Raw genomic sequence first — 21,533 nt, 5'->3', positions numbered from 1 at the left:
AAGACCAGCCTGAGCCAGAGTGAGACTCTGTCTCCAAAAAGAATAGTTGGGTGTTGTGGCAGGCGCCTGTAGTCCCAGCTACAGGCAAGAGGATCACTTGAAGCCAAGAGTTTGCGGTTACTGTGAGCTGTGACACCACGGCACCCTACCAAGAGTGACCAAGTGAGACTCTATCTAAAAAAAAAAAAGTTGTTAGATAAGCAACTGATGATTTTTGCATAAACTTTAGCATGAGATAACTGGTCTTTTATAAGAACCATTTGGGACTTCTGAACTGCCTACAGAGTGTTGGGGTCTTTGAAGTCTTGGTTCTTCTCTGTTTTTTCTTACAACTATTTTTGTGCCTCTGCCTGTTTCTCTTTAACAGTGTCTGTTTACCTTTTCCTCTGAGTTTTATTTTTGTCATGGCTTCTGGAGCTCAGGGTTTCATCTAAATGGAAATGATTTTGCATTTTGTTTTACTCTGTCTTTTCTTTCTTTCTTTCTTTCTTTTTTGGTTGAAATTCTTTTATGATAAATCAGAACATCTACATTATCCCAGCTACACAAAAGGAAAGCAGATGAGGCTCGTGCCCATAGCACAGTGGTTATGGCGCCAGCCACATGAACTAAGTGTGGCGAGTTCTAACCTGGCCCTGGCTAGCTGAACAACAATGACAACTGTAACAACAACAACAACAACAACCAAAATAGCATTAAGGAACTTGCTTTCCTAAAATTACAAGACTGTGTGTGTACTTAAATCCCTTTATTCCAGTTTCATCCTTCTGGCTGAATTTTACTTATATGTTTGCCCTCTTACATTCTTTTTCTTTTTTTTTTGAGACAGAGTCTCACTATGTTGCCCTCGGTAGAGTGTGATGGCATCACAGCTCACAGCAAACTCCAACTTTTGGGCTTAAGTGATTCTCTTGCCTCAGCCTCCCAAGTAGTTGGGACTGTGGGCACCCGCCACAATGCCTGGCCTTTTTTTGGTTGTAGTTGTCATTATTTGGCAGGCCAGGGCTGGATTTGAACCCACCATCTCCAGTGCATGTGGCTGGCTCCCTTAGCTGCTGAGCTTATATCCTTATATTCTTCTGTCATATGAAAGGCATTATTATTCAGTCATTCAAGGCAAACCTCCTTCTCTTTCACCAGCCCCCCTACCTCTAGTCATCAACCATTAATGGACAGCTTTCTAAATTTTTCTAGAATTGATCTCTTCTCCATTAGAGTTCCCTTTTGGAGAAGTCCATTTCTTCATAAGTCTAGCATGTGAAATTTTAATTGCTTTGCTATAGTTTTCTCTTCTTCAGTTGGTGGTGACAGCTCCATGTATGTTTACTTTGTATTATGTTCATAGTCTCATTCACAGTAGCACAAATGTGTCGTTTAGTCTCTTTTCTGCTCAACAGCAACTGCTTTAAAGCATGCCTGCAAAGCTTGGACTTTATCGCTGACATTTCATTTAAGAGTGTAACTGGATTTTTCTCACCTGCTGAATCAAGATGATTAGTCTTGATTTCATATTCCAGCTTGTACTAAATGTAATCCAGATCAGAGTTAGCTTTCTGGAACATCAGTTCCCAGCTTATTGACCTCCACCTCCATGTTGAATAGTTGACCATCCTATCTTCTTTTTTTTTTTTTGAGACAGAGCCTTCAGCTGTCGCCCTGGGTAGAGTGATGTGGCATCACAGCTTACAGCAGCCTCCAACTCCTGGGATCAAGCGATTCTGTTGCTTCAGCCTCCCAAGTAGCTGGGACTACAAGGTGCCCGCCACAATGTCTGGCTATTTTTTGGTTGCAGCCGTCATTGTTGTTTGGTGAGCCCAGGCTGGATTCAAACCCATCAGCTCAGGTGTATGTGGCTGGCGCCTTAGCTGCTTGAGTCATAGGCGCTGAGCCCTGTCTTCTCTTTCAGTGATCAATTGCTTATTTTCATCTGTCATCATGATAGTTCCAGTGTAGTTCATTGTTGGTTCACATTGGACATGACTGAACTTGTTTCCTCTGAAGCCCTTACCTCAATTTTTTTTTTTTAAGACATATTCTCACTCTGTCACAGTGAGGTGGAGTGCCGTGTCATCGTAGCTGATAGCAATCTCAAACTCATGGGCTCAAGTAATGCTCTTGAAGCCCTTGACTCATATTCCCTCTTGTGTTATTGTCAACTTTATCCTCCTATTTTGTTTCAGTTACGCAACAAACTTGGTATATTTTTCATGGCTCCCTTTCTTTCTTGTAGTTCATCTCAAATTGCCCTTCATTTCCTTTTTTTAAGAACTATGTTTTATTTATCTTTATTTCTCTTAAACCTACAGAACCGGCTCTGTGCCCATAGCTCAGTGGTTAAGGCGCTGAGCTACATACAACAGGGCTGGCAGGTTCAAACCTGGCTGGGGCCTGCTAAACAACAATAACAACTGCAACAGAAAAAAATAGCCGGGCATTGTGGTGGGTGCCTGAAGTCCCAGCTACTCGGGAGGCTGAGGTAAGAGAATCACTTAAGCCCGAGAGTTTGAGGTTGGTATGAGCTGTGATGCCACGGCACTCTACCAAGGGTGACAAAGTGAGACTCTGTCTCAAAAAATAATAATAGATCAGCCTGAGCCTGAGCCAGAGCGAGACCCTATCTTTAAAAATAGCCAGGCGTTGTGCCGAGCATCTGTAGTCCCAGCTACTTAAGAGGCTGAGGCAAGAGAGTTGCTTGTGTCCAAGAGTTACAGGTTGCTGTGAGCTGTGACTCACGTGTACTCTATGGGGGGTGACAAAGTGAGACCTTGTCTCAAAAATAATAATAATAATAAATAATAAAATTTCCTAAGATATGAACACATTTTTACTAAAAGGAAATACATAAAAATGTTATGTGAATATTTGCAATTTTCTATATATTTTGTGCATTATCTGTTATGAACATCTATTAAAAGTTATTTTATTTTATTTTTTTTGCGGTTTTTGGCCTGGGCTGGGTTTGAACCTGCCACCTCCAGCATATGGGGCTGGTGCACTACTCCTTTGAGCCACAGGCGCCACCTATTAAAAGTTATTTTTAAAAAGGAATATTTATTTCCTTTTGTCTTTGAACTCCTTTCACTATTGTGCTATACTGAATGTTGGATTTTTTTTGCCTTGTGTGTTCATTTTCTGGACATGATACTCTCTGTACACTTAACTTTGCCTGGGTCTGTCAGAGCTACATGGTTTTCCTACTCTTATTTCCACATTATGTGTAAGTAATATAGAATTGGAATCTGATTAAAGTTCAGATCCTAAATCAGTGTAAATTTGGAGGTTACTTCACCTCTCACCCTTAGTTTCCTCATTTGTAGAATGGTAATTTTAATCAGGTTGTTCAGAAGAAAATCTGAGATAATATGTATATAAAATCCTAAGATGGACTTGGTGCCATAGCACAGTGGTTAGAGCAGCAGCCACATACACCGAGGGTGGCGGGTTCAAACCTAGCCTGGGCCAGCTAAATAACCATAACTGCAACAAAAAAATAGCTGGACGTTGTCGTGGGTACCTGTAGTCCCAGCTACTTAGGAGCCTGAGGCAAGAGAATCACTTAAGCCCAAGGGTTTGAGGTTGCTGTGAGCTGTGACGCCATGGTACTCTACCCAGGGACATAGTGAGACTCTGTCTCAAAAAAAAAAAAAAAGCCTAAGATGGTGTTTGGTGCATAGGTCTCCCCTTAAAGCAGTGGTTCTCAACCTTCCTAATGCCGTGGCCCTTTAATACAGTTCCTGTGGGTTGTGACCCACAGGTTGAGAACTGCTGCCTTAAAGTATTTGCATGCTTCCCTAATACCTTATACCTTAGAGTAATCTTTGTGGAAAAGCTCTTGCTAGCTAGTTGGATTATATCAAGATGCTCTGGTTGTGAATAATAGAAACTCCTTACACAGTGGCTTTAATAATAAATTGTAGTAGAACCTTTGTAAGTTGACCATCCACGGGACTATAACAAACTGGTCAACATATGAAGGTGGTCAACATAAAGAAGTAGGCCTGCTGATTCAGCGCCTGTAGCTCAAGCAGCTGGGATGCCAGCCACATACACCAGAGCTGGCAGGTTTGGATCCAGCCTGGGTCTGCCAAACCACAATGACAACTACAACCAAAAATAGCCAAGTGTTGTGGTAAGTGCCTGTAGTCCTACCTAGTTGGGAGGCTGAGGCAAGCAAATCACGGAAGCCCAAGAATTGGAGGTTGCTGTGAGCTGTGATGCCACGGCATTCTACCCAGGGCGATAGCTTAAGACTCTGCCTCAAAAAAAAAAAAAAAAAAAAGATCTAGGCCTGTTATACTGATATGTACATAGGGTACATGTCCAGTCTATGAAAATTAGGTTATCTTAAGGAGGTAGTCAACTTTGGAGGTTCTGTTGTATGTCATGGTAAGTCCAGAGGCTGTCATTTCCAAATATAGTATAATTAGGGTCTCAACCTTATTTCTCTGAAACTATCTTTTGTGTATTTGTTATATCCTCAAATTGATATTAGCTGGCTCTAGCAGTTTCATGTGTCTCATCCAGACATAACATTCTTCAGAAGTAGAAAAGATATCTCTTTCAGTGTATCTTTTTTTTTTTTTTGTAGAGACAGAGTCTCACTTCACCGCCCTCGGAAGAGTGCCGTGGTGTCACATGACTCACAGCAACCTCCAGCTCCTGGGCTTAGACGATTCTCTTGCCTCAGCCTCCCCAGCAGCTGGGACTACAGGCACCTACCACAATGCCCGGTTATTTTTTTTGTTGTTGCAGTTTGGCCGGGGCTGGGTTTGAACCTGCCACCTCAGTATATGGGGCCGGTGCCCTATTCACTGAGCCACAGGTGCTGTCCCATTTTTTTTTTTTTTTTGTGGTTTTTGGCTGGGGCCGGGTTTGAACCCGCCACCTCCGGCATATGGGACTGGCACCCTACTCCTTGAGCCACAGGCGCCACCCTGCCCCATTTATTTTTTTAAGACAAAGTCTCAGTCTTGTTGCTGAGGCTAGAGTACCATGGTGTCGGCATAGGTAACTCCTGGGCTCAAGCAAGTCTCCTACCTCAGCCTCCCAAGAAGCTAGGACTATAGGTACCTGCCATAAGGCCCAGCTAATTTTTTTATTTTTAGTAGAGATGGGGTCTTGCTCTTGTTCAGGCTGGTCTCAAACTCCTGGACTTAAGGGATCCTCTTAGTCTTCTAAAGTGCTTGAATGGGGGCAGTACCTGTGCTCACTGAGTAGGGCACTGACCCCATATACCGAGGGTGGCGGGTTCAAACCCAGCCCCAGCCAAACTGCAACAAAAAAGTAGCCAGGCATTGTGGCAGGCGCCTGTAGTCCCAGCTACTCAGGAGGCTGAGGCAAGAGAATCACCTAAGCCCAAGAGCTGGAGGTTGCTGTGAGCTGTGATGCCATGGCACTCTCTTGAGGGCAACAAAGTGAGACTCTGTCTCTATAAATAAATAAAGTGCTAGGATTACAGGTTTGAGTCACCATGCCTGGCTCTGGTGAATCACAGAAATGATTTTGAAATGATGATAGGGGTGAGTGTAACATTAAATAAGAACTGGACTTAACGTTTATATTGTTCACCATTGAATCTCTAGCCCTTAGCACGGATCCAAGTACATAGCAATTGCTTAATGAGTATTTTTTTAATTAATGAACGAATATGGAAAAATACTAATTAGAATATTCTCATGGGTGACATGGTATTTTGGATTTAAGAATAGTTATGTGTTTATGCATTTGGTTGAAATGAGGAGACTCACGTAAACTATGCCCATTCTTTTCTTCCAAATAAACCGTCTTAAGTTTCAAAGGAACTGTGCTGTGGACTAAGTATAAATAAAATAATAATAATTTTATTATTCCTAAATAAAAATTAAATATTGGACTTATTGATACCATTTGATTAGATTTCTTGTACTTTCTCCTTTAGAACTAAACATTTCTATGACATTGACAAGAGCTCTTGATTAGGCACTAATTTGTTGACTTCTGTTATAACATTTTACACACATCAGATATGAGACATAAAAATACAAATTAGAAATGATTAAACATGAAATGAAATTTTTTTTTTTGAGACAGAGTCTCACTATGTCACCCTCAATAGAGTGCTCTGGCGTCACAGCTCAAAGCAACTTCAACTCATGGGTTTAAGCAATTCTCTTGCCTATTTTCTGTTGCAGTTGTTGTTTAGCTGGCCTGGGCTGGGTTCAAACCCACCACCCTCAGTGTACGTGGCTGGTGCTGTAACCACTGTGCTATGGGCACCAAGCTGAAATGAACTATTTTTATAGTAATGTTTTGTTAATGATCCTTCAAAATGTTTTTTGAAGAGTAGTAGAGTAATTAACTGTGAGTCATTGATTTCTAAAATGTTGGTGTGCCCTGAGGAACATAATAACCACTATAGGTTGTTTCTACATCTTGGCAATTATAAATTGAGCTGTGATAAACGATCTAGTGCAAATGACCTTATAATAAAATGATTTTTTTTTAATGGATAGATGCCTAGTAATGGGATTACAGGATCAAATGGGAGGTCTATTTTGAGTTCTTTGAGGATACTTCTTTCCAAAGAGGCTAGGGATACTTGCAGTCCCACGAACAGTGTAAAAGTGTTCCTTTTTCCCCACATCCACACCAGCATCTGCAGCTTTGCAACTTTGTGATGTGGGCTTTTATCACTGGGGTTAGGTGATACCTCAGGATGGTATTGATTTGCATTTCTCTGATGATTAGGGACGATAAGCATTTTTTCATATGTTTGTTAGCTTTTCTTTTTTTTTGCAGTTTTTTTTTTGGCCAGGGCTGGGTTTGAACACGCCATCTCCAGCATATGGGGCCGGCACCTTACTCTGTTGAGCCACAGGCACTGCCCCGCCCGGCTATTTTTTGGTTGCGGCCGTCATTGTTTGGCAGACCCAATGTTTGTTAGCTTTTCATCTGTCTTCTGCAGAGAAAGTTCTGTTCATGTGCCACCCAGTGATAGACAGGATTGTTTGGGTTTTTTTGTTTGGGATCTCTGTAGATTCTAGTTATCAACTCTTTGTTAGATTCGTAACATGCAAATCTCTTTTTCCATTCTGAATGTTGTCTTTTTGCTTTAATTGTTGTGTCCTTAGCTGTGCAGAAGCTTTTCAACTTAATTAAGTCCCATTGATTTATTTTCGTTGTTGTTGCAAATGCCATTTAAGTCTTCATAAAATCTTTCCCCAGGCCAACATCCTCAAGAATTTTTCCCATACTTCCTTCTAGGATTTTTATCTTTTCATGTCTTAGATTTAAATCTTTTATCCATCTTGAGTCAATTTTTGTAAGGTGTAAGTCCAGTTTCAGTCTTTTACATGTGGTTATCCAGTTCACTCAGCACCATTTATTGAATGGTGTATGGTTCTGTTTGGTTTATTGAAGATCATATGGTGGTAAGAGACTGGTTTCATTTCTTGGTTTTCTATTCTGTTCCATATGTCTATGTTTCTTTTTTTGTGCCAATATCATGCTGCTTTGATACCTGTAAATTTGTGATATAACCTGAAGTCTGGTAGAGTGATGCCTCCAGCTTTTTTTTTTTTTTTTGTAGAGACAGAGTCTCACTTTATCGCCCTTGGTAGAGTGCCATGGCGTCACCCTGCTCACAGCAACCTCCAACTCCTGGGCTTAGTAGATTCTCTTGCCTTAGCCTCCCGAGTAGCTGGGACTACAGGTGCCCGCCACAACGCCTGGCTGTTTTTTTTGCTGTAGTTTGGCCAGGGCTGAGTTTGAACCTGCCACCCTATATGGGGCTGGCGCCCTACCCACTGAGCTACAGGTGCTACCCTCCAGCTTTGTTTTTATTACTAAGAATTGCCTTAGCTATATGGGGTTTCTTTTGGTTCTGTACAAAATGAAGAACTAATTTTCCCAGTTCTTCAAAGTATGAAGTCGGTATTTTAATGAGGATTGCATTAAATCTGTAGATGTCTTTGGGTAGTATTGCTCTTGTGTATATTGTGCACCCAAATTTTGGACTCAACTTTTAGGAAAAAATCTTTCATTTAATGTGTTTTGTTTTTTGTTTTTTTGAGACAGAGTCTTGCTATGTCGCCCTCGGTAGAGTGCTATGGTTTCACAGCTCACAGCAACCTCCAACTCTTGGGCTTAAGTGATTGTCTTGCCTCAGCCTCCCATGTAGCTGGGACTACAGGTGCTCCGCCACAACACATGGCTATTTTTTTGTTGCAGTTGTCATTGTTGCTTAGCTGGTCCAGGCCAGGTTCTAACCCACCGGTCTCAGTGCATGCAACTGGCGCTATAACCACTGTGCTATAGGCGCCGAGTTGTTTTAATTTAAAATTTTATTTGTTTTTTGTATTATAAAGGAATTTTGGCATTTAGTTTTCAACATATTATGGTACAAGAAATTTTATGTTAAATAATTGCAAAACACATGAACATATACAAGGCACAAGAAATTTTGTGTAATAGTACATAATGTACAAATTTACAATATTTATGCATCTTAGGCCAAGAGCTCTTCATCACTGTCAATGTCAGAAATATCATCTTTTTCAGTTTCTGTATTAACAGTGTCTTCTGAAGAGTCACTTTCCTCATCCCAGTAAACTTTGTTGTCCTCAGTTCCATCTGTAGCATTTTTGGTGCCTTCACAACCACTTCCTTTTTGACATCATTCCACAGTCTTAGGATCCAGTCACAAACTTGGACGATGGATGCTTTCTGTATTCTGCCTGTGGGTGTTAAATCATTACTAGCTGACTGCATCCATGACATCCACTCTTTTTTCATTAGGGCCTTAAAGGGCTTGTTTACTGACAGTGTTCGAGTTGGCTGATTAGCTCTGCAGGTATCATAACAAGTTGGGTTTTACAAGTCTGCAACTGTTGCTTTTGCATTTAGTATAACATGGGCTTTGAAGTGATCAAAAACAAGCAAAGCTGTTTTTTTTTTTTTTAAAGTGATTGTCCAGGTCTTTGTAACTAGACTTTTTTTTTTTGAGGAGTCCCACTACGGAGTCTCACTATGTCGCCCTCTGTAGAGTCCGATGGCATCACAACTCACAGCAACCTCAAACTCTTAGGCTTAAACAATTCTCTTGCCTCAGCCTCCCAAGTAGCTGGGACTACAGGTGCCTGCAGGGGTATTTTTTTTTTTTTTTTTTTTTTTTTTTTTTTGCAGTTTTTGGCCGGGGTTGGGTTTGAACCCGCCACCTCCGGCATATGGGGCCGGTGCCCTAGTCCTTTGAGCCACAGGTGCTGCCTCTGGCTTTTTTGTTGTTGTTGTGGTTGTCATTGTTGTTTAGCTAGCCCGGGCAGGGTTCCAACCCACCAACTTCATTGTATGTGGTTGGCGCCATAACCATTGTGCTATGGGCACTGAGCTGTAACTAGACCTTTTTTTTTTCTTTTTTTTTTTACAGTCTCACTATGTCGCCCTTGGTAGAGTGCTGTGGTGTCACAGCTCACAGCAACCTCCAACTATTGGGCTTAAGTGATTCTCTCGCCTCAGCCTCCCAAGTAGCTGAGACTACAGGCACCTGCCACAATGCCTGGTTGTTTTTTCTTGCAGCTGTCATTGTCTAGCTGTGGGCCAGTTTCGAACCCACCACCCTCTATGTTTGTGGCTGGTGCTATAACCACTGTACTATGGGTGCCAAGCTGTAGCTAGACTTTTTTTTTTTTTTTTTAAGACACAGAGCCTCACTTTGTCACCCTCTATAGAGTGCTGTGGTATCATAGCTCACAGCAACCTCCAGCTCTTGGGCTTAGGCGATTCTCTTGCTTCAGCTTCCCATGTAGCTGGGGCTACAGGCACCCACCATGACGCCTGGCTCGGCTGTTTTTTTGTTGCAGTTTGGCTGGGGCTGGGTTTGAACTCACCACCCTCGGTATATGGGGCTGGCTCCCTAATCACTGAGCCACAGGCGCTGCCCTATTCATCCATCCTTTTTCATGCACATGGACAATATCTCCACTTGGAATCTTTTCTTTCAGAAACTTTTTTATTTTTATTTTTTTTATTTATTTATTTTTTTTTGTGGTTTTTGGCCGGGGCTGGGTTTGAACCCGCCACCTCCGGCATATGGGACCAGCGCCCTACTCCTTGAGCCACAGCTGCCGCCCAGAAACTTTTTTATTTTAAAGATGATCATAGGTGGTTGTTTTGTCCCATCTGCACAATAGGCTAGAACAATAGTGCATTGTGTTTTCTCATGTCCACTAGTTTTAACAGCTGTGCTCTTTGCTCCTTTGATAGCCACAGTTCTGTTGGATGTCACATTAAATGTGAATAGAACTTCGTCTATATTTGGACAGCTCAAAGTTCTAAGTCTTTTGAAGATGGATAACATAAGAATGAGATTCTGTTAGAGCTGCTGGAAGTTTTGGCGCACGTTTTGTTGATGTCCTTATGCTCAAGCCTTCTTTTTCTCTTCATAAAGTTAAAGCACCATTTAGGTGTCCCTAGGAAATCATCAACATTTTTTTTTTCTCTTGCAGTCCTTTTACCCTCTTGTATCATCTTGGTCAAGACAGAGATCCCAGTTCGACAGCTTTCTAGAATCCACATCTTCCCATCCAGCTCCACCTCTCCACCTCTGGCCACTCACATTGCCTTCTTCTGTCTTGACATCTGAAAACACTCTTCTTCCTGTTACCTCCACAACCTGATGACACCGTCTGTGGCAGGAGGTCCAAAGTGTCTATCAGCAGCACTGCTGCCATGTTCTTTAGCAACTATTAGCTTAAAGCTTGCAGTATACAAAAACCATTAACACATTTTCTAAGGGATTTTCCAGTAAGTTTTGTAAAAATAACAGCTAGATTGCTAGCCCCTGCCTAAAGTATAGGAAAAGAATTATGTTGCTCTTCATTGGCTGTAAATGCTTTCATTGCTTGTTCATTGTAAGTTCAGTAAAACCAATTACTATATTCCAGGGTATCTTGCATATGGATATTATTGCTTTTTAGAGTTAACACTTTAATGCATAAATAGAAGAATTAAAAACATTTATATAGATAAGGAATTAAAATTTGAGCAAAATGGTGCTCATTATACACATCAAAATACAGGTTTGTAGAGATCCAGCCTTAGCACCACAAAGGGTAAGTGTGGAGTTGAAAAGCAGTAGTTTAGGAAGTGACATGCTTAACTAAATGAAAAAGACTCAAAGAACTTGTCCTAGTTTCATTTAATTTTGGTTGCTTTGTTTTTCATGGTAGTCATAGCTGGAAAGAATACTTCTGAGAGGGATGATATGGAGCAAGGTCACTAGACCCTTTTTGTAAAGGGTTAGGTGGTAAATAAGCTTTTGAAAGCACAAGGGTCTCCTCAAAGACTTAACTTTGCCCGTGTTGTAGCTCAAAAACAAGTGGTTTTTGTTTTCGTTTTTTTTGTTTGTTTGTTTTTTTGAGACCGAGTCTTACTTGGTCACCCCTGGTAGAATGTCATGGTGTCTTAGCTCACAGCAACCTCAAACTCTTAGGTTCAAGTGATCCTCTTGCCTCAGCCTTCCAAGTAGCTGGGACTGTAGGCATCTGCCACAACACCCAGCTATTTTTTTAGAGATAGGGTCTTGCTCTGGCTCAGGGTAGTCTCAAATCTGTGAGCTCAGGCAGTCCATCCGACTCGGCTTTCCAAGTGCTGGGATCATAGGCGTGAGCCCTGTGCCCAGCCCCAAAACAAGTCTTAAACAAGATGTAAATAAATAAGTGTGAGTGGGTTCCAGTAAAATTTTATTTACAAAAACAGAAAGTGAATTGAATTTAGCCTGTGGGCTGTGGTTTGCAGACTTTTCTTTTTTTTTTGTAGAGACAGAGTCTCACTGTACCGCCCTCGGGTAGAGTGCCGTGGCATCACATGGCTCACAGCAACCTCTAACACTTGGGCTTACACGATTCTCTTGCCTCAGCCTCCTGAGCAGCTGGGACTACAGGCACGTGCCACAACGCCCGGCTATTTTTCTGTTGCAGTTTGGCCGGGGCTGGGTCCGAACTAGTCTGGCTTGGTGACATGCACCTCTAGTGCCAGCTAATCAAGAGTCTGAGACAGTAGGATTGTATGAGCCCAGAAGTTTGAGATTGCCATGAGCTAGGCTGAGGCCATGACACTCTAACCCAAGTAATAGAGTGATACTCTGTTTTCAAAAAAACAAAAACAAAAAAATTGGAATAGTTGTACAATATGAATTACATTTTTCTTTCTTTTTTTTTTTTTTGGAGACAGAGTCTTACTTTGTCGCCCTCGGTAGAGTGCAGTGGTATCACAACTCACAGCAACCTCTAGCTCTTGGGCTTAGGCGATTCTCTTGCCTCAGTCTGCTGAGTAGCTGGGACTACAAGCGCCTGCCACAATGCCCAGCTATTTTTTTGTTGCAGTTTGGCTGGGGCTGGGTTCAAATCTGCCACCCTCCATATATGGGGCCCGTGCCCTACTCACTGAGCCATAGGCGCCACCCTTCTTTTTTGGAGAAGAATGCCATGGCATCACAACTCACAGTAACCTCAAAGTCTTGGCTTTAAGCGATTCTCTTGCCTTGGCCTTCCAGGTAGCCAGGACTACAGGCTCCCGCCATAACACCGGCTATTTTTTTGTTGTAGTTGTTATTGTTTAGCAGGCCCAGGCTGGGTTTGAACCTGCCAGCCCCAGTGTATATGGCTGGTGCCCTCTCCACTGACCTATGGGTGCCGAGCCTTTTTTTTTTTTTTAAAGACAAGAGTCTCACTATGTCGCCCTTGGTAGAGTACCGTGGCATCACAGTTCACAGCAACCTCCAACTCAAGCAATTCTCTTGCCTCAGCCTCCCAAGTAGCTGGGACCCCAGGCAACCGCCACAATGCCTGGCTACTTTTTTGTTGTAGTTGTCATTGTTGTTGAGCAGGCCCAGACCGGATTCGAACCCACCAGCTCCAGTGCAGGTGGCTGGCACCCTAATCACTGAGCTATGGGCGCCAAGCTGATCTTGTGTTTTCATACCCATTTTCCTTCCTAATCCACCTTTGCATTCTTATCTATATTTCTATGGCACTTTATGCTACATATAAACTACTTTTATAACCCTAATCACATTGCATTTTAATTACTTACATATATATTTTCCCCCTCCCTCCTTGCTGAGCAGTGTTTGTTTTGGTTTTATGCTGTGTTCCTAGCACCTAGCTGTGTCATACAATAAGTTTTCAATTTTCATTTTCTGTTGCTGGGGCTAGAGTGCAGTGGTATCATTATAGCTCACGGCATCTTCAAACTCCTCCTGCCTCAGCCTCCCGAGTAGCTGGACTACAGGTGCCTACCCCAATGCCTGACTTATTTTCAGTTTTTTTAGGATATGGGGTGTCACTCTTGCTCAAACTAGTCTCAAACTCCTGACCTCAAGTGATTCTTCTGTGTCAGCTTCCCAAAGTACTAAGATTACAGGTATGATCCTCTGTGCTTGGCCTTTCACTGAATATTTTATCAAATTATCAGAACTAGAACTTAATCCAAACTTTGACTAGCTTCTTATTGGTTCATAATCTGAGTTGTTTATTTATTATTATTTTTTTTGTGTGTGTGTGTGTGTGTGTGTGGTTTTTGGCCGAGGCTGGGTTTGAACCCACCACCTGCAGCATATGGGACTGGCGCCCTATCCCTTTGAGCCATAGGCGCCACCCATTATTTATTTATTTTTTTTTCTGAGTTGTTTATGATGTCTCAACCATTCGTCCTTACCTTCATAATTCTGGTCATTCTTGGTTTGTTTTCAGAGTCCTAAATTGCATCTTTAGTACCATCACAACTTTTTTTGCTGTACCAGTTTTTAGCATTAGGAAGACTTGGTCGTAAATTATATTTCCATAGTACACATCTTTGAGAATAATTTAATATTTGATCTTGCTGATATTAATTTGTTAAACAGATATTTATTGGCTGCCTGCTATGTGCTAGAAACCCTACTATGTGCTAGAAATCAGTATGTATGAACATTTTACATGCATGGAAATTGGGGACCCTGGGAAGTTAGATGACAGATATGAGAGTATATAACATTTTTTTTTTTTTTTTTTTTTTTGTAGAGACAGAGTCTCACTGTACTGCCCTCCGTAGAGTGCTGTGGCGTCCCACGGCTCACAGCAACCTCTAACTCTTGGGCTTACGCGATTCTCTTGCCTCAGCCTCCCGAGCAGCTGGGACTACAGGCGCCCGCCACAATGCCCGGCTATTTTTTTGTTGCAGTTTGGCCAGGGCTGGGTTTGAACCCGCCACCCTCGGCATATAGGGCCGGCGCCCTACTCACTGAGCCACAGGCGCTGCCCAACAGAGTATATAACATTTCAATGGTAGAACTGCAACTAGATTCTAGGTCTTCTGATTCTTGGTCCATTTGGTTGTAGAGTCTTGCTATGAAAAGAGTTAGAGCAATATAGTTGGCATGGCATGTGCGAGGGGGTTTGCTTGTGATCGTTTTAACTACTACTTGAGTGTTTTTAGTCACTGAGGGGCTCAGTCTTTCAAAAGGAAGTACATTACATTTATTTAGACTACAATAGAGGTTCAATTAGGTATATTGGTCACATTTTCCACCCTTTCAGGATAGTCAGATTGGAATCAGCATATAAATTTAATTCAAGATTCTCTGGAAATGGATGGTTTGGAGAATTCTGTGGGGCCTTCTCCACTGGCTGCTAGAGTAGTTGTTGACTGGTGGGTGATAGCCAAACAGGGTCTTAGACAGAGGGTGACTGGCTACTCTGGTGTTGATGTGCATCTTGGTATGGACTATATAGGATCAGCCCAGCATGGCGTTTGCTGTTATTTCCTGGTTCAGAAACTGCTTACTCAAAGAGATAAAATTCTGAGAAAAAGAGATCACATTAACTAGAAGGTCTAAAGACATGTTTGTAAGTCAGAATACCAGCGGTAGCTATATATTGGCTCAAGATATGGAATCTTTTATATAAACCAAGGATTCTGTCCTATTAGAGTCTTCCCTGAGTTCAGATTAAAAATCTGAAGGTTGTCTGCTGGATAAGCATAAAATTAAGAGCCAAATGAATAGTATCTTCATATAAGCTTAAGGTTGTAAGGACTTGGCCTTCTTTTAGTCAATGAGTATTTTTTCTTAAACTGCCGGACTTTAAATTCAAATCACCCTATTGAGTCAGAGTGCCCTTCCACTTATTTTCTTGATGTTAAGTTACCAGAAAACCTTTAGTTAGCTGGGCATGGTGGCTCATGCCTGTAATCCGAGCAACCTGGGATGCCAAGGTGGGTGGATCGCCTTAGCTCATGTGTTTGAGACCAGCCTGAGCTAGAGCAAGACCCTGTCTCTAAAAATAGCCGGGTATTGTGGTGGACACCTATAGTCCCAGCTACTCGGGAGGCTGAGGCAAGAGAATCGCTTGAGACCAAGAATTTGAGGTTGTGGTAGGCTGTGATGCCATGGCACTCTACTGAGGGCAACAGAATAAAACTCTGTCAAAAAAAAAGAAAGTAAGAAAAACTTCAGTTATTACCAGTTCCCTTACAAAGAGAATAAGTGGTTAAGATTTCTAGATATGGGCTCGGCTCCTGTAGCTCAGCGGCTAGGGTACCAGCCACATAAATAGGACCTGGTGGGTTTGAATCCAGCCTGGGCCTGTCAAATAACAATGACAACTACAACCAAAAAATAGCTGGGCGTTGTAGTGGGCGCCTGTAGTCCCAGCTTCTTGGGAGACTGAGGCAAGAGAATTAATTAAGCCCAGGAGTTTGAGGTTGTTGTGAGCTGTGACACCACAACACTCTACCCAGGGCGACAGCTTGAAACTCTGTCTCAAAAAAAAAAAAAAAAATTCTAGGAGTGCTGCTTATTTTATATTAACTAGTTGTTTGGGTAATATTTGAAATCTATTATGCACATGAAATGTGCGGTTTGTGCTACTTAAAATAATTTAGAAATAGCTAACCTTTACCATTTTTACTTCGGTTCCTGTAACACTCTCTGTAAGTAACGAATGTATTGTCTTTTCCACTTCTACTGAGCGTTTTCTATAGGCACACTGACTTTAGTCCCTCTTTTTTTCTCCAGGGTCATCTAGTAGCAGGCACCCAAATCAGGCAACTCCAAAGAAAAGCGGTTTAAAGAATGGTCAAATGAAGAATAAAGATGATGAGTGCTTCGGGGATGATATCGAGGAGATCCCAGACACAGATTTTGATTTTGAAGGGAACCTGGCCCTTTTTGACAAAGCAGCTGTATTTGAGGAGATTGATACCTATGAGAGGAGAAGTGGTACCCGTTCCCGAGGCATCCCAAATGAAAGGCCTACTCGATACCGCCATGATGAGAATATTCTGGAGTCAGAGCCCATTGTCTATCGACGGATTACAGTGCCCCACAATGTGAGCAAGGAGTTCTGCACAGGTGAGTCACAACAGGTCCCACATCACACTGGTTACTCTGCTCTTTCTGTTATTCTTGAAACAGAAGGACCAAGTTTCTGAGTCAGAATCTTCCAATAGGAATTAAGTAGCTTAGTGGTTGGCCCAATAATATTGTCTCTTGGAGATTATGATGGATATAGCAGTCTACTGTTGTGGGGGGATAGTTTCTCTACATAGCTGTTTGTATCCTTTATCTGGCAGGATTTGGTCTGCTGTTTATTTAGTACTAGCTTATTAAAGGCATAGCAGCTATCTAGATTCAAATCATCAGATCTGTCTTTACTTAGCCTTCCCTTTCCCTATTACTGCTTTTATGTTTCTTTTTTTTTTTTTTTCGTAGAGACAGAGTCTCACTTTATGGCCCTTGGTAGAGTGCTGTGGCCTCACACAGCTCACAGCAACCTCCAACTCCTGGGCTTAAGTGATTCTCTTGCCTCAGCCTCTCAAGTAGCTGGGACTACAGGCGCCCGCCACAACGCCCGGCTATTTTTTGGTTGCAGTTTGGCCGGGGCCGGGCCCGAACCCGCCACCCTCGGTATATGGGGCTGGCGCCCCACCGACTGAGCCATAGGCGCCGCCCTGCTTTTATGTTTCACTGGAAGTTTAACTCTTTTTTTTTTTTGAGACAGAGTCTCACTATGTCGCCCTGGGTAGAGTGCAATGGTATCACAGCTCACAGCAACCTCAAACTCTGGGGCTTAAGTGATTCTCTTGCCTCAGCCTCCCAAGTAGTTGGGACTACAGGTGCCCACCACAATGCCCGGCTAGTTTTATTTTTTGTAGTTGTCATTGTTTGGCAGTCCTGGGCTGGATTTGAACCCTTCAGCTCTGGTGTATGTGGCTGACACCCTAACCACTGAGCTACATATTAATTATTTACTGGTTCAAAACCAGTTGAATGGCTGGCTGCAGCTATCAGCTGTGTCAGTCCATCCCATCCCATCCCATAAGAAAAAAAAAATAAGTTGAATATGAATGATTGAAATCATTGGCTAAAATTAGCATTTCATTAAATTACATTTGTTTACCATTCTGTCCTTATTTCCTATTAAACCTGATCATTTAATTTGTCTAGTTATAATTTTTATGTAACAAAGTAGTGCCTTGCTAGTTATATTAATACATGGTAGTGTAGTTCTGTTACCTCAGTGATGTTTAAGTTTCCTCTCTCCCTCCCTGCCTCCCTCCCTTCCTGCCCCTCTCTCCTTTCCTCCCTTCCTGCCTCCTTTACTTCCTCTCTCCCTCTCTTCCTCCCTCCCTTCCTTCCTATCCTATTAGACTCTTTTCTTCAAACATATGGCATATGAAGCAGATAAAAGCAGTTGTGGGAGAGGTGGTTTACCTCTTTCCTGCCCCCATTTCTGCCCCCAAACCCTATTATTAACTGGGCTTTTTGGATTATGTTTTGAAAACTATTACTATTAAATTATTCTAAGAACTAAAAAGGAAATCATAGTAAACCATTTTAGTAGAGAGATGGAACTGAATATAATATTTGCATTTTGGTTTGAAGTTTGGAATATAAATCTTGAATGCTGGTAACTATTATAGGAAAAATTAGAGACAGCTTAATTGCATTTGGTGGAAAGTCAGACATGGCTCTTTTTATAGACAACAGTAGGATTCTGTTGTATTTGGTTTTGTTGAGTATAGTAGCATGTGTTTCCATGTTAAGAAAAAAATAGGCAGACTGTCAGGCTAAAAAATACTGCTAAATGGTTTTAGTCTTTCACTAAAAGACTCTGGTAGGTATATCTCTTTACTAAGGTAATTTCCTCAATTGGCAGTGACAATGTGACTTGCTGAACTCCTTTGATTTTTACTGTGTGTAAAGGCAAACAGCATCTGCCTAGCTCACAGGTTTAATTTAAATTGCTAGTTTTAAGCCTTTCAAAGGCAGTTATCTCCTTAGGTCTGGTACTATTCCCAGATCTGACAACTATTCACCTCTGACTGCTTCCTTTTTTATTGCTCTCATTTGTAAAATAAGCTGCTCCTGCTGATAGCTCTCTACATCATAGTGCAAGTGATGGCTGCTGAGGTTGCTGGGTTCTGCAATATGTGATGTCCCTTAAATTTTTTTTTTTTTTTTTTTTTTTTTGAGACAGAGTCTCAAGCTAATGCCCTGGGTAGAGTGCTGTGGTGTCATAGCTCATAGTAACCTCCATGGGTAGGCTAGGCAGATGCTGGTGAATAATGTGAGTAAAGGGCAGTGTGGGAGATTGGTCATTAGCAAGTTTGGCCAGAGCAGAGAATTTTTGTGGAGAAGAAGAAGGCATTAAAAATAGCCAGTTTGAAGTAAGCATTCCAAATTGTAAATAAAATCAGCACATTGTACCCCACAAATACATTAATGTACACAGTTATGATTTAATAAAAAAAATAATAGGGCGGCCCCTGTAGCTCAGTGGATAGAGCACCAGCCACATACGCTGAGGCTAGCAGGTTTGAACCCGGCCCAGGCCAGCTAAAACAACAATGACAACTACAACAACAACAACAACTATAGCCAGGCACTCCTATAGTCCCAGCTACTTGGGAGGCGGAGGCAAGAGAATCGCTTAAGCCCAAAACTTTGAGATTGCTGTGAGCTGTGACACCATAGCACTCTATCCAGGGTGACAACTTGAGACTCTGTCTCAAAAAAAAAAAAAAAAAAGCTTTTGGGCTTGGTACCTGTAGCTCAGTGGTTAGGGTGTCAGCCATATACACTGGGGCTGATGGGTTCAAACCTGGCCTGGGCCTGCTAAACAACAATGGCAACTACAACAAAAAAATAGCCGGGCATTGGCTCGGCACCTGTAGCTCAAGCAGCTGAGGTGCCAGCCACATACACCAGAGCTGGCAGGTTCCATTGAATGGAAAGAAACACAAAGATGTGAGTGAAGTGACAGGGGAATTTGATAGGCTCTGATGATCGAAAACAGGTGCACAAGGGTGAGTGCGCAGGAGGAACAGGAAGAATGGAATGACAGTCTAGTTGTTGTTAGAGTGTATGGGTCTATGGTGGACAAGTCTATGTGGTTTTGTGATTTTTTTTTCCTTCTGCATTGCTTTGTGACTGAGCCCAGAGAAGGCAAATAGACGAGTTGCCACATTGAGGGATAGAGGAGTAAAGGAGTTACTAGTCATTATGGGCTTTAATGAGGGGGATTCAGCAGATTCAGGGATTTGAGTTATGTAGTTATGCCATTGAGCTAGTTTTCTTTATCTGTAAAGTGGGATAATGCTTGTCAATTAAATGAGATTATGTAGAAAAGCAGCTAGCACAATACCCACTTGTTATTTAGTAAATATTTGACTTCGAATGTGAATTTGCAAAGGCTACCTCAGTAAGATTATTTCAAAGCATCAACATTTATCAGATACTCACTATATGCCAGAAACTGTTCAGGATACTTGGGGTGAGTCATGTTTCATCACTTCAGGAGCTTGGATAATAGTGTAACCAAATGTATAAATATACAAATAATAGAAAATGTGTATAAGATTTAAAAGTGGCAGGTCAAGGTTTAGAGGAAGAGGAGGGGTGGGGACCTGGTTCAGGAGAAGCAACACCATTATAATCATAATAGCTAATGTTCATTTGTTATTAACTATGTTGTAGCACCATTCTAAGCACTTCATGTGCTTATCTCAATTATCATGGCATCTCTGTGAGATTACATTATTATCCCCGTTTTGTGATATTTCCATTTTCCTGGAAATAATGTTCAGTACACCTTTAATCAAGAATGACTTAAAAGTGACTCAAATTCTTCATTCCCTAAGTTCTAACACATTCTTCTCTCTTCGTGAGCCTTCTTTTTGGGTAGACTTCCTATATAACATCCACCGTTAGTTTTCTACTTGGTAGCCCTCTTCTGTCTTCAAGTATGTACACGCCCAGAGGAGAGGCAGCGGGGTGCTGTTTTGCAGGCACTAAATCTTTGCATTTGTCCCATCTTTGTTACCTTCACACTGTGTCTGCATAGGGAATCACGTGTGTGAGGTTGACCTGAACTAGAGTTACTGTTTACGTCTTGCAAACAAGTTTACGTCTTGGGTGAGCCACTCCAGTCTGAACTCCAACACTACTTACCTATTCCTGTTTCTCTTGGGAAAAGCAGTTCTGATTCCTGCTCTGAAAGGGGTCAGACAGTGAAGCCTCAGTTGATTTCTTCCCACTGCTTCTTGGCTCTGCTCGTCACATCTTGCTAGTTAAGTCTTTGAGCCTCAGTGGCGGTGTATCTTGCTCTCAGAATAAGCTTTTACCATTCCAGGCTGGCATTTGTCTTGGATAGTTGGCATTCTCTCTGTCTCTGAACCTTGGCTACCTTCCTCTGCTTCTTGTCACCAACAGTCCTTCTAGAAACTTTCTAAAGCTTTTAAGACCAGCAGTGTTTTTTGTTTATTTATTTGAGACTGAGTGCAGTGATGTAGTCATAGCTCACAGCAAACTCAGACTCCCGAGCTTATGCAGTTCTCTTGCCACAGCCTTCCAAGTAGCTGGGATTACAGGCCCACTACACCCAGCTAATTATTTTTCGTAGAAGGGAGGGTCTTGTCATGTTGCCCAGGCTGTTCTCAAATTCATGGCCTCAAATGATCCTCCCATCTCAGCCTCCCAAAGTATTGGAATAATAGTCCTGAGCCACTGTACCTAGTGTTTTTTTCCCCACAATTATACTCATTTCTTAATAGTTTTGAAATGTACCATTGCATCATGCATATTAGGTGAGGTCCCCCCCAAATACCCCCCCTCCTCCCATTTCACCCCTCCCCTCTCCTCTCTCTTCCCTTCTACTTTCTGGTCTATAGTTACGTTGTGCCATTCCTATGAATGTATAGGTGATTATGTATTGATTTCATAGTAGTATTGACTACATTGGATACTTTTTTCCATTCTTGAGATGCTTTACTAAGAAGAGTATGTTCCAGCTCCATCCAGGTAAATATAAAAGATGTGAAGTCTCCATCCTTTTTTATGGGTACATAGTATTCCATGGTGTACATATACTACAGTTAGTTAATCCATTCATGGGTCGATGGGCACTTGGGCTGCAATAAACATTCTGGTACAAATGTCTTTGTTGTAAAATAATTTTTGATCTCTGGGTATATACCTAGTAGAGGAATTGCAGGATCGAACGGTAGGTCTACTTTTG

The 21,533-nt window shown here is 41.9% G+C and overlaps 1 protein-coding gene across 5 annotated transcripts in view; it reads left to right on the top strand.

Moving 5' to 3' along the window:
• Positions 1–21,533, top strand: part of EDC3 (enhancer of mRNA decapping 3) — a 79,914-nt gene that overhangs the window by 30,998 nt on the left and 27,383 nt on the right. For all 5 annotated transcript variants that reach the window (XM_053593028.1, XM_053593031.1, XM_053593027.1 and 2 more), the window contains one exon: positions 16,031–16,366. In XM_053593028.1, the coding sequence (XP_053449003.1) occupies positions 16,031–16,366 (336 nt within the window). The remainder of the gene's footprint in view (positions 1–16,030; positions 16,367–21,533) is intronic.

Source organism: Nycticebus coucang, chromosome 6, assembly GCF_027406575.1.
Source record: "Nycticebus coucang isolate mNycCou1 chromosome 6, mNycCou1.pri, whole genome shotgun sequence".
Classification (NCBI taxonomy): Eukaryota; Metazoa; Chordata; class Mammalia; order Primates; family Lorisidae; genus Nycticebus; species Nycticebus coucang.
Note: the sequence above shows the minus strand (reverse complement) of the source record. Positions and strands in the feature narration are given on the sequence as shown.